We start from the raw sequence: 13,924 nt of genomic DNA, 5'->3' as shown, positions 1-13,924 counted from the left end.
CAAAATTTCAGATTGCTGGGAGGGATGGAGAGAGGTGTAGGAGAGAACTAGTGAGTGAGTGGTGATGGGAGGAAATGAGTGGTACTGGGAAGGAGGGAGTAACTGGAGGGCAAATATTTAATTACCAAAACAGCAAAGAGAGAGATTATGAGAATTTTTTATACACAGAAAGTTGTTAGGATGGAGAATACCTTATCTGGAATCATGGTTGAATGCACACTACAACAACTTGCATTTATATAGCGCCCTTCACAGCTTTACGTTGAGGATCAGACTATATGGGGAGGGGCAGGTTTACAAGTGCGTGCTGCAAGGGAAACATTGTTAATACATCCAGCTGATCTTCCCAAATGATTATTGATTGCTTACACCAATGTTTAATTCCTTTCTGTCAGAGTTTCGCAGAAAACACCATGAATGAACTCCTTGGCTGGTATGGCTATGATAAAGTGGAATTAAAAGATGGGGAAGACATTGAAATTAAGAACTACGCTTTGGATGGTGAGGGACGCCAGCACGTTTCAGTGTTGAAAGGTAACAAATCCCTGTGTCTTGTCTTGTATGTTCCAATGTTGTGTCATGTCATGTGTTGTTGGTTGACTTACATGACTATTTAGCAACAGGCTAGGGTGACCAGCACTTTGATTTCCCCAGAGCCCTACTGCAAATGTTATGCATTTTAAATTAAATTTGTTCCCCTATTTTATGGCTTTCTGGAGAATAGGTGAATGCTGATTATATGACCACAAACATTTAACAAAACAATAATAACTGAAATTTGTCCATCAAACCTGCAGCCTAAAATTTCACCTTGTCTTCATCTTGACTTATCCTATAAAACTATCTTGTCTTAAAATTTGAATTCCCTCAGAATTGTGGAAAATATCGTAAATTCACCATTCACTTGGAAGCTGGTTTCTTCTTAATAACTATAGGAAACCAGCCTCCAAACGAAGACCACATTTGAGATATTTTACACAATTCATCTTATATTTTAGGACAAACGATTTTGCAGGCTAAGACTAGGTGGATTTGTGGTCCCCTGGAGAATGATTGATTTTTATTGTTTTAAGTGTTTAGAATTTTGTGTGTAATCCAATATAATCTAAGGGACAGCGACGGTTGCCAGTCAGTCTGTCAGAAAAATGCCTCATTGTAAAATCGGCGATTCTTGACCAACTTTTAGGATGTTGAATAAAGTGAACATTTGATTCTAAAGTAACTGAAGTTTTGCTGTTCCGGTTGAGAATTGGTGGTTGTTTGTGCAGGGTTTGCTGAAATTAACTGAGTTTAACTGGTTACCCACTGCTTGATTTGTGTTCCCTGCTGATTTGCAGCAGTTTCAGGCTGGTTATGACTGAGGAAGGTGGTACTGTATAGTGTCATCTGCTCACTGCCTGTTTTTTATTATATTGCTACTATTGTCACTTGTTAAAAACCCATGTGCAATTGATTTACAGACACTCTGTTATAATATACATCTGACTTAATGGTTTTGCAAAGCTTTACAGGGTTATTTGTCTTCGCATTTAAACGGCTTTAGTTTGAAAAGGACCTTATCATTGTTTTGGGGGAGTTTCCAGCAGGCTGAAATCCAGCAACAGCTGATTTAGAAAATGCTGATTCAATAGGCCCAGCTGCTTATCTGAAAATTTACACTGCACCAGATCCTATATTGCAATGAGAGTAGTTGTCACCTGTATTTTACATTTTAGCTAGGTTTATACACAATGGCTCTGTTGGTAAAATTCACGGCGTATGGTGTAAATGAGCCATGCTGTTTCCCTGAGTGAGTGTTGAATTAGCTGATCTCATATCAGTTAGGTGATAACAGAGGTTCCATATTTGACCTCAGCTGATCAATTTCCAGGGATTGGCAGGGTAAATGGGGAGAAGCTATTTCCATCTGTAGGCGAGTGATTGATGAAGAGCCATAGTTATAAGAGTCACAAGAAGAGTGAAAAGAGATCTTAGATAAAAACATTTCATTCTGAGAGTTGTTGGGATGTTGAATGCCCTGCCGAGCAAGGGGATAGAGCCAGAGTCCAGTGTGGGTTTTAAGAGGGAAATAGACAGGGCTATGAAGAATAGAGGCTTAAAGGGGTACTTGCAGAAGGTGCAGGTTACCTGGCGATGGATGTTTTCTGGTGCCGGGTGCCAGCAACGTGATCACGTTTAAAATTAATATTGATCCATCACTAGCAAAGTTAGTGAGTAGCTTACAATATCTGTACTTTCAACATTACTTTCAAACACCTATCATAAAGTTCTTCCTGGATTGTTCCATCAGGTAACTTGGAAAACGAGCTCAAACCAAATCCTGTGCCAATATCTGGGAGACAGCTTTTAATGGGACCATGTGCAGAGCATTTTAACTGTGAATTAAATGTAACCCCAATTATGACACATCCAAACCGTCTTTGCAACGTCAGGGCCCGATTTGTTTGGGCTTTGTTTTAACTACCAACATCTAGAAGTTGACATTGATGGGCATTGGTAGGATCTGATCTTAGCACCAGGGAATGATGTTGTTGGATCTTGCGTATCCACAGCTGCAATTGCTCACAGCAGGCGTAAGTCGAGCTCTGTTTGTAGTGTGACATTTACTGTTTGGGAGGGAACTGCCTCAATGTAAATATGCAGCTGGAAGAAGGTCCATGTTCGGAATGTGCAGCGTTTAAGCAGCCCGTCGGCTCATCCTGTCTCTGTGGAAAAAAAATTGGATTTGGTGAACAATTGTAATTTTATTAGCAAGGTGTTGAGTTGAAGGATTCATGAAAATAACCCATTGAGCCACACAGTGATTGACATACACACACTCACAGACAGAGAAACACACACTCAGAAACACAGAGAGAGACACACATTCTCAGAGAGTGATGCACACTTTCATAGAGACACCCACAAACACACAGAGGAGAGGGAGACACAGACATACTCACGCAGACACTCGCAAACAGAGAGAGAGAGAGACATGCACACAGACACACACAGACAGACACTCACAAATGCATAGAGAGACACAGACACTCACACGCAGACAATCACAACAGCAGCGCCTCAGAGTGAAGTCCATTTGCCGCTTGTGTTACACCACGCATGCACATCCGGAGCTCCCCCTCCCACAGTGACGTCAGGTAAACAGCTGGGAGGCCTGCGGGCCAGAAACTACATTTGTAGCGGATTCCGCGGAAAAGGTATGGCCGCATTTTTCTATTGGCTCAGTTCACTACACATAACAGGAAAATCTCATGAAGTGCTTGTAGACATGCTCCTGACATGATAAGGCAGAATATGAAATGCAAGGATTACTATTTTTATTTCTGCTCCTGTTCACACGCATCCGGCCCTCAGCAACTTACAGGATAGAAATCTATCTGATTTCCGCACTCCCTCGATTGTTTGTCTGTGCCTCAAATCACTGGAAGGGGAGATTTGATTCTCTGATTCCCTCCCTCACACACCAAAATAAGCCTCGAGTAGTGAGTGGTAATGAACAGAACTCAATGCACACTTGACATGCTAATCAGGTTTGTTTTTAGTGCTTCCAGACCGTGCTGTTTTGAATAACTATTTTACAGCTCCACCTACAGGACCGAGGTTCAGGCAGAGAACAAGCCCTAAATTCTTACCTTCAGTGGTACGAGAAAAAAAGTGCATTGTGTTTTCTTACAGTGACCCCACAAAATAGAGACTAACACAATGCATTCCATCCTGTCACAAGTGCCATTAGCATACCGGGAACTTGTTTGGATTGGTAACATAGACCGTTCCTTGTCAAAACTTCAAAGTGATGCTGGCAATCCTGCTTTCTTTACGCAGTTTGTAGCCATTCCATAAAGAATCTGTGGTTGAAAAGTTGTCTGGTTGTTTGTTTTTCAAAGGGCTGATGGCTTGAATGAAAGAGGCTTTATTTGCTGGAGTCAAAACAAAACAAATCGCACCCTGTGCAATTGAATCTCAATATAACAGAGTTTTGTGCGGTGACTAGAGTAACTCATGGCAGGTGAGCAACAGTCTGCGGACTCTATTTTGAAGTTTCTCTTCCCTGAAGTTTTATTTGACATTATTTTCAAATGTTGTGATGCTCAAATAAACAGAGAAACTTGCAAAAATCACAAGAGAAAGTTCTTTTTTAAGGATGGCGGGGTTCACCTGATCACTGGAGTCACAGTTTTTGTCAAACGAGTATCTGACACACGGAAACCCATCGCCATGAATAGAGTATCCAAGCCGACTGAGAGTTCCATGCATTCTATCTACACGTGGAAATTCCCATGTCTGGAATTACCATGTATAGGTGGCTTACAAGGAATTCTCAATTTGGTTTGGATACTCTGGAGATCACAAGAGAGGTTGGATAAAGAATTTGATTTCATCCTTCCAAAACACCGACTCTACCATATTCCCATCACAACATCAAGCTACTAATAACATTAATCATTTTAGTTTCTAATGAATTACAACCTGTTAAGTGCTTTATGTTTATTATCCACAAGTGGTGATGTATAAATGCTAATTATTACATTCTAAAGTATTAACAACAACAACTTGGATTTATATAGCGCCCTCCACGCCGGACGGCGTCTCAGAGCTCTTTGAATTAATTAATTGCCTTACTCGCTCAATCAAGTTGCTAACTTTCTTGCAATGGTCACTGGATAACGATCAACAAAATCATCCAGGGATCAAATCCTGGAGCTTCCTGTGCTGTGTCTGTTTCACACCATGTTTACTAAGCAAGACATTGGGGCTAAATTTCCTTTTCAGTTTTTTAAAAAAAAAATCTGATAGAATTGCATCCCTCATTGACTTTGAGTTGGAGTCTGTGGACAGAGAGCACATAGGATCCCCTACAAGTTCCACACAAAATTGCGCCTGGGCCTGCTCTCCTCAACCGTTGATGACAATAATTACTTGTACAGTTCCTTGAGCCGTTGAGACCTTTGAGATGTCCTTCCGACGTGAAAGGCACTATACAACTGTAAATTGTGTTGTATTATCGAGAGATTTTTATGTAATGTACATGCGGTAAAAGATGTAAGTTTCTTTTCTTTATCTGAGATTGTTAATGGTTTGCACTGACCATCGCCGGCCTGGAATGGTAGGCCCAGTGCTCACACCACGTTTAGCCTGGGGAATGAGCACGCAGGGCCAGGAGAAGGGAGCAGGAGGAGGCCTGTCACATCGCTGCTGCTTTCAGAAGTTTAAAGAGAGCTTGCCTCTTGAGGTGGTATCGCTCCCCACTTGCCCTACTGTGTTGTGCAGCAAATACAGCTTCAGTATTGCAGATCATTACATTTACGTTTAAGATGCTGCGCTTCTCTACTCATTGTGCAGAATGTGCAAAACATTCAACCCGTGACCAGGATCTTCAGCATGTGTCGGATTTGACTGGCATGCAGTGTACCCCGCTTATTTTCTGCAGTGTCTGTTATTATCATTTTACCCATTGTTGTGCTGGTGGGTGACGGAAATACACATTCATTGGGTTGGGAGGTGAGTTTCTGGTTCATTAGTTATCTAATGGACACAGGGAGCACTGCCAGATACACCAGCTGTGAGCCCGGGAGGAATAGCTTACTGTCCTATTTCCACAGGGATTCTTACATTTTACAGGAAAGTAATAATATAAATAATAATAATCCTTACATTCGGTATAGCCTTTTCACATCAGGAGGACATCCCAAAGTATATCACAGGTAATAATAGTAATAATAATCCTTGCATTTGATAAAGCGCCATATCACGTCATTGAAAGCACTTCGCAGAATATATTATAAACACGGCAATCAACTGTGCACAGCAGTGTCCCTCAAATAGTCATGGATTGAGTGACCCAATTTTTTGTTTTGGAGGGACTTTTATCCCTGGAAAGTAATCCGCTAACCACTATGCTACAGAATTTTTGTTTTTTGTGAGCGAACGTGGCAGCCAATTTACATATGTCACACAAGCAACAATGGAGTGAAAGACCAATTTTAGTTAGGGGATTGTTGACCAGAATACTTTGAGAAACTCCCTTCGCCTTTTGAATGGTACCATAGGATCTTTAACGTCCACCTGAACAGGCAGAAGGGGCCTCGGAGAAGGAAAATTGGTGAAACCAGCACTTGATGAGGAACTCTGAGCATGTACTGTGTCTTGGCTTATTCCCAAATCATTGCCCTAATGTTCCCTGAATATGGGTCCAAAATTTCTTAGACCATCAGATTAATTTGTTTTAACATTTAAGAATGTGCAGAATTATAAACAATTTTGAAATTCATCTTTAATTTGGCCGTCTGCAGTTCTTATAACAAACCGGATTCCAAATTGAGACTAATTTAAGTGTTTTCCACAATTCAGTGTGATCCTATCTTTTAAGGTAGAACTGGGGATAATTCCCACCTGGGTCCAGATTTACTTTATTTATGTAGCACTTCAGCATGTCCAGAATTTGACGATCTTTTTAAACACAGACCTTAGTTTTCAAGCCAGGTTTCCTGTAAATTCTAAAGAACTATAGAAAACCAACTTCAAGACTGAAGTTCAACATTGCCAAATTCTGGGTGCTCTTAAATGATACATAAAAAGATTAAATCTAGACCCAGGTGGGATTTATCTCCAAATAGCTTCACAGGCTGCAACCAGGTTGAATTTTGAGCCGAATAAGAGTGCCCCAATGTGTTGTATTCATGACAAGATGATTTAACGTTTAGAGTGCACTGGAACTACCATGCTGTGCTATTTTACAGAATAGTAAATAAATAGTCTTGTTTTCATCATCCTTGTGTATAATTTTTGGGTATCTTCACTTAGGAAATATTGCAGGCTAATGAACATTCTTCCTACATCTCCTAAGAGTAAGCAAATGCTCTGTTGTTACCCAGGCTGACACGTGCCTCTGGACTTCGGATTGTGATCAGGCAGTTGCCCACTTAGTAATGGGACAAAACAGATTTACCTTGCCCAAATAATAGACATAAGCAGTGGTGGGCTGGTGTCACAGAAATCAGGAGCCTGTGCTTGTCACCTTGTGGCTTGAATTGTTGCTGTGAATGAGCCACCGGCAGCTGGTTCCACTTGAGTGCTGATATCTTTGCCATCCCTGTTATTGGAGATGACAGCGCTCCTGAGCGACGAATGGGTTTTCAATGAGCTTCTGTTTTGTGACTCAGAACTGAAGGTTTGGTTTATTTTCTTAAGGGAATAGATGGTGTATTTGTACATTACGTTCACCCAATCCAAGATAAGGAAGAAACCTAAGACCGGCTTGATACAGTCGACTTCTTGTTACAAAAAGAAATGCAGCAGTGTGTTTTGAGGTTAAATCTGGCACTGTCTTTGCTCCACCTGATGCCTGCTGAACACTGGGCCTGTGATCTCCCGATCCTGTTTTCACAGGTGCAATTGGTGTTGGGTATGTCATCCAGAGTGTCAGGCTTAACGTCAGTAAATCGTCTGCCTACTTTACTATTCAGACTTATTGTTACACAGGAGAGATTAGGGACTCAAACACCAAAACAGGTCCCTTGGGCCAGGGGGTAACTCTTGTAAGACTCAAACTGTTTGTTTCTGCCATCCTTGGGTAACTGTCTTAACAGCCAAATTAATCATTCACACAGCGGGTGGCCGAACACAGACAAAGTACATTTGATAAACTGATAACGAGTAAGTAGGAACCCAACTCCTGCTCTAGGTCAATGATAAAGTTGTAAAAGTAAAGTTACAAAAAGTTACAGCAGGAAAACAACTACAGAAATATGTTAAACTTGATAAGTCACTCGGGTTTTCAGTGTTACCCTTCAATCCTCAGCTTGACTCACTGAGTAGCACTCTCACCTTATGTGATAAAGTTGATTCAAATCTTGTGTTGGGAGTTTGACCTTATAGTCTAGGCTGATGCTCCAGTGCAGTGGGGGTGGGTGGATTGCATTGTCAGAGATGCCATCGTTCAGATGAGACGTTGAACTGAGCTTCTGTCTGCCTGTTTAGGTGGGCGTAAACAACCCAAGGCACTATTCAAAAAGAGAAGGGAGTTTCTCCTAATTTCCTAGCCAACAATTCCTCAAATAAAATTAATTATTCACTTCATAGCTGTTTGTGGGACATTGCTGTGTGCAAATTGGTTACCACGTTTGCCCTCAACAGTACACTTTACATTAAATTCTATGAAACGCTTTGAAACATTTTGATATTATAAAATGCTACATCAAATGCAAGTATTATTATATTAAAGATGACAAAGTTAGGATTTTAAACCCTTTTATCAGTAGATAATCGGAATTCTTTCATTACATTTCAGCTAATGGTCACTAAGAAAGATTTTGCCGTGATTAAATATTCTTTGCAAAGAGATTTACATGCATATTTATTGTTGAATGTACATGTATTCATGCACCCTTAGATTCCATTAATTCTGGCACTTTTAAATGAGAGAGTTGGTGTATTTATTGGAAAATTTTCTAACTTCAAGCTAGAGTGAGCGTGTCACAGCAGTTGGGAAACTTTGCTTACATTGTACGTTGCTAACACTAACTGTGTTCAGATCAGTAAGGGTTTTCAGCATTTTTGCTGCACTTATTGTAAAATACAAACTTACAGAGCTCACAATTTAACAGAAATTGAATGTTTGTTCTGTGGTATAATTCCTTGGTTGTGTCGCACAGCCACATAATCTGTAACAGCAGAAATGAATTTGTGGACTGGAATGTTTTTGCTCATTTTGTATCTATTCTCATTTTTATTGTGAAAGAAACTTAGGGCAGATGTCAGAATGCATTTCCTCATGCCAAAAGTAATGAACAACTAGGAATTGTAACAGTGATCTGATTCCTCGACTCATTTAAGAACCTCTTTGATGCTGTCAAGGAAGATATTTGGTAATCTGGAAGAATGAGAGCAACTGATTTTGTCCTCATAGTTTAAACTAACCAGTTCATTGTTTAGAGAAATTTGCATTGTTTGAGGTTCCATTATCGGGATGAGACGTTAAACCGAAGACCCAAGATTCAGGGGATATTAAAGATCCCATAACGTAATTTGACGAGAAGAATTTCACTAAACTATCCTTCAGATAAATTGGTCATTCCCTTTATGGCTGATTTGTGAGATTAAATTGTAGAAATTGGCAGCCACATTTGCCTACAAATACACTGTCCTTACACTTTTGGATAACTTTCTGAAATGCTTTGAGATGTTTTGATGTTATAGGCAATACATCAAATGTGTGTATTATTAAATGGGCCAAAGTCTTCTTCAGTCAAACCTCTTTTAATAATAATAATAATAATAATCCTTGCATTTGATATAGCGCTTTTCACGTCGGGAGGACGTCCCAAAGCGCTTCACAGAACACACTGTAAAGTGAATTGACTGTATATTTGTGGGCGAACGCGGCAGCCAATTGCGCACAGCAATGTCCCACAAACAGTCGTAGATTGAAAATGACCAATTTATTATTGTTTTTTTTTTTTGGAGGGATTATTATTAGGCGCGTGGAGTAAGGAAACTTGCCCAAGGTTTCGCCCTGCCTGGAATTGAACTCAGGTCTCTCGCTTGCAAAGCGAGTGCTCTAACCACTGAGCTACAGGACTTTTGTGGTAGAGACATCTCAATCTCTCCCTTCACTCAGAATTTCTTGGAATTATAAGCATTGAATCACCAGCAAGGTTGGATTTATCTCACTGTGCAAACCATTAACATGCTTGGTAACAATAAAACCTATCTCTCTCAACATCTCTTCAATTATTTATGGTTAATGACTGGTGAATATTCTCAGCAGCAGTTTGCAGCAACATTGATAAGTCCTTAGTGTAATAATCTTTGTTTTTTTTTCTATTTGTAGAAAATTCCTTACCAAGACCGAGATTATCTGAAGACAGTGTTATTACTTCATCAGCCAACCTTAATTCCAACTTTTCAGGAATGACCACAGGAAATGGACTTGCAGACACATCAACAGGGTCAAAGGATCACGGCAGCATGCCCATTATTGTACCATTAATCCCACCGCCTATGCTAAAGCCACCAACAGGTAAGACAGCTTCACTTTGCATGAAAAGTGAGTTCTGTGCAATAAAGCAGAACAAAGCATTTGAGCCCATTACGAAACTTGTCATTATCATCTGAGCAAAGACTCATTATTTGCGGTCCAGCAATATGACTTACCATGAAACATGGATAAATAAATGCATTATTTGCACATACTTTGGACGCACTTGTATATCGCCGTTTTCTTTGAAACACTGAGAGGGAAGGCTACAAACAGGACAGCATGATGTTCATGTGTAATTTTATTTATTCAACATTAATTATGGAAATAGTAAGTGTACCATATTATTCTCATGTGATAAGAACCATTTGATTTCTTTTATCAGCACATCTGACACACACAGAAACCTATCATGCTTCAAATTCTCCAAGCCAAATTGCACACATGTGTGTTTTCCTTGTGTCTGGATTGGAATTAGTCCTTCTCGTCGGAGAGGTACACTCTGATACCCAATCCCGCAGAGATCAGACACAGATTTGCAAGACCTTAGAGAGTGCATTGGAGTGCTACTGGAGTCTAACCAACTAAAACTACAAGCCTTTAGAGCAGCAGTGTTTTTATTGGCTCCCATTGAAGGTGTTCAATGTTGCATGTTACCTACCTCTTCACTTTGGCCTGTTGTGAAGTGGGGCGAATTAGATTTTTTTCCTGTGAGGAAGCTTGATGCATACATGAGGGAGAATGGAATAGGAAAGGGGATTAGGAGAGGTGGGGTTTACGTGGAGTATAACCACTTCTCCTGCTGTCTCACACACAGGGGCTGCCTGATTCAGAAAGGTTCAAAGAGAGGAGCATACTGCGGATTAAATAAAGGAATGTGTGCCCTTAAAGGGGGTGGGGGGTGGGGTGGAGGGGTTGAACGTGCTCACAAAAAAGAACCAAATCCAATGTATGTTTTTTAAGAATAATATTTCAACAAAACGCTGTTTTACTTGTCTTCACATTATGTTGGACATAAACTGCAATAATTAAGAGATGTGCAGCACGAGTTGATGAGATGCAAGTCTGCTTCTCAAAGTAACAAAAAGCATAGAAAAGCAGCAGTCATTAGATCCATTTCTGTATCTGTGCATTAGATGATGGAACTCATTCATTCAAAAGTCCCGTATGCTTTGGGTTAAGTCCATTCAGCTGATGCAAGGCACGTAATGGGTTTTGCCATAAATACTCTGGAAGATCTTTATACTGCAGGAGCTTCCCTGACATGAGCTTGCTGGCTTTTGTGGAGTACCGCAAGCTGTGCTATCAAATGCTGCTTGTTACATGACTGCTGATCGTCGCCCATATGCTGCATCATTTTTGTCAGGGTTCCTAGCTCGCTTCTGTGCCATGTTTAAACAACAAAAAACGATCAGGTGCCAGGTATATACAGCCAGGTATATACAGCCAGGTTGAGTAGGTGGGGGAAGGCACAGATGTGGGGCAGAAAGCATAGTTAGGAGTCAAACAAGATGCCAAGGTTCTGGATTGGCTTAGTAAAATGGAGTGTGCATCCATGGATGGTGATGCTATCAGCACCTGAGGTGTGGAGGCGCTAACGGGAGCCAATCAGGAGAGCCTCTGTCTTCTTGACACTCAACTGTCGAATGTTAACTCTCATCCAGGACTCGATGTCTGACAGACATTCTGTCAGGACAGCGGTGGTCCTGGAGCCAAGGGTGGAGGCAGAGAGATACAGTTGGGTGTCATCTGCATACATGTGGAAGTGTCCCCATGTCTGCAGATGATGTCACCAAGAAGGAGCAGATAGACATTGAAAAGGAGGGGACCAAGGACAGAGCCCTGAGGAACACCGCCTGAGATGGTGCGGGGGCTAGAGGAGAAACCATTTGTGGAGAAGAAGTGAGGAGGTGTGAGAGGTACAATCTAAACCATTCAAGAACAGCACCATAAAGATTGAGGTGAGAGGAGAGGCAGTGGATGAGGATAGAATGGTCAACGGTGTCGAAGGCAGCAAGGAGAACGAGGAGGCAGAGGGAGCCCTGGAACAGACGGACAGAATGTCATTTGTCACTTTGACCAGAGCTGTTTCAGTACTGTTGACAGCACGGAATCCCGATTGGAGGGGTTTATGAAGGGAGTGGCAGGAGAGGAAAGAGCAAAGCTGGGAAGCAACAACTCATTCCAGGACCTTGGAGAGGAAAGGGAGATTGGAGATGGGGCAGTAGTTTGAGAGCAGAGATGGGTCCAGGGAGAGTTTTTTTAAGGATAGGAGTGGGAACGGTACCAGTGGACAGGGAGAGGTTTATCATCTGTGAGTAGAGGGGCAAGGAGGTGGGGCTGGGAGGCATGGAGAGGGGTAAGGATGGGGTAGAGAGAGCAGGTGGTCGGTTTCATGCAGGTTATAGTGGTGGCGAGAAAGAATGGGAGACAAGTTCAAAGGTGTGGAGGGAGGGATGGGGAGGCACCAGGGTGGAAGGGTGAGATGGGAAGGGGGTTGTAGTTGAAAGGACAGAAGTAGCTGAGCGGATCCCCTCGACTTTGGATTCGCGGAAATCCAGCATCGCCTCACAGTTGGCATTGGAGGTGAGGATAAGCGAGGCGTGAGAGTGTGGTTGGAGGAGCCGGTTGGTGGTGAAGAGTAGCCTAGGGTTGTCTTTGGCCTCGAAGATTATCTTGGAGTAGATATATAACAACTTGGATTTATAGAGCGCCCTCCATGCTGGATGGCGTCTCAAAGCGCTTCACAGTAACGGATCCCGGAGCCGAGCCAGGGGGATGGGGAGGAAAGTGACCAAAGGCCCGGTCGAAGAGAAAGGTCTTCAGCAGGGACCTGAAAATAGGAAGAGAGGGAGCGAGGTGAAGGGATTGAGGAAGGGAATTCCAGAGCCTCGGGGTATAGTGGCTGAAGGCACGGCCGCCGAGGGTGGAGCGGAGGACTCGGGGGACGAGGAGGAGGCCAGACCCGGAGGAACGAAGGCAACGGGTACTGTTTTGAGGAGAGAGGAGGTCAGAGAGATAGTGGGGTGCAGAGGAGTGGAGGGATTTGAAAACAAGGGTGAGGATCTTGAAATCGATCCTCTCTGGGACAGGCAGCCAGTGCAGTCTGGCAAGGACTGGGGTGATCGGGGAGCGGAGTTTGGTGCGGGCCTGGTATACCATACCATATAAGCCTGGTATGTACAGCCAGGTGATGGAAGGTGTTTGCATCACTGAATATTCATCTCTTGAGTGTGCTTTTGATTTGATATTGTTGGTTTTAGGCATAGACTGAGGACATTTTTATGCTGGAGGATCCTCTTCGATTGGGAGTAGATGGATGCTTCATAGCTGTCAGACCCACAGCTGTTTGGCAACAGACCCAGATCCTATAGCTAGCAAAGGACAAAATTACTTTTAACCGTCTTTCTCTTTTGTAAGCCTGGAAATGCCATTAAGCGCAGTAAATCACACTGGCTGAAATGACATTTTGCAACCAATATTGTGTATTTTTTAGCTCTTTTCAATATTTTGAGCTCTTTTCAAATCCACACTCTTAGTATTTTTTAAAAATAAAACAAGGCTTTTGACTTCCAATTCTGTGTTTGCCCTGGTCACTTTATTCCCATGGATTGCAGAAAATTAAATTTTATGCAATGTCATTTTGTAGAAAATTACTGCTGAACGTTTTCACCTCTGGAATTGTAATTTGGTCTTTGATTTTGGGATTTACTGTTGAATTCTTCGGCTGACAGAGCGGAACTTGTTTTCACTGGAGAAAGAAGATTTATGGGGTCATGATCCAGATTTGAGAAGCATAGATGAGGTTAACAAAATGAATAAACTTCAAGGAAGACTAGACATGACCAGCCAATTGTCTCTCAGCACACGTGCACGCACGCACACACACGCGCGCTTGCTCACACGCGCAAGTGCACGCACACACGCACGTTTACACGCACGTGCATC

At 42.1% G+C, this 13,924-nt stretch overlaps 1 protein-coding gene across 1 annotated transcript in view; it reads left to right on the top strand.

The window, feature by feature from the left end:
• The first annotated feature begins 390 nt into the window (after positions 1 to 390).
• Positions 391 to 13,924, top strand: part of LOC103189819 (sine oculis-binding protein homolog) — an 84,310-nt gene continuing 70,776 nt past the window's right edge. Inside the window, exons 1-2 of the mRNA XM_007910343.2 lie at positions 391 to 534; positions 9,830 to 10,018. Of these exons, the coding sequence (XP_007908534.2) occupies positions 414 to 534; positions 9,830 to 10,018 (310 nt within the window). The 5' untranslated portion in view covers positions 391 to 413. The remainder of the gene's footprint in view (positions 535 to 9,829; positions 10,019 to 13,924) is intronic.

The sequence above is a fragment of the Callorhinchus milii genome, unplaced genomic scaffold, assembly GCF_018977255.1.
Source record: "Callorhinchus milii isolate IMCB2004 unplaced genomic scaffold, IMCB_Cmil_1.0 Scaffold3, whole genome shotgun sequence".
NCBI lineage: Eukaryota > Metazoa > Chordata > Chondrichthyes > Chimaeriformes > Callorhinchidae > Callorhinchus > Callorhinchus milii.
This window is presented reverse-complemented; position numbering and strand designations above follow the sequence as displayed.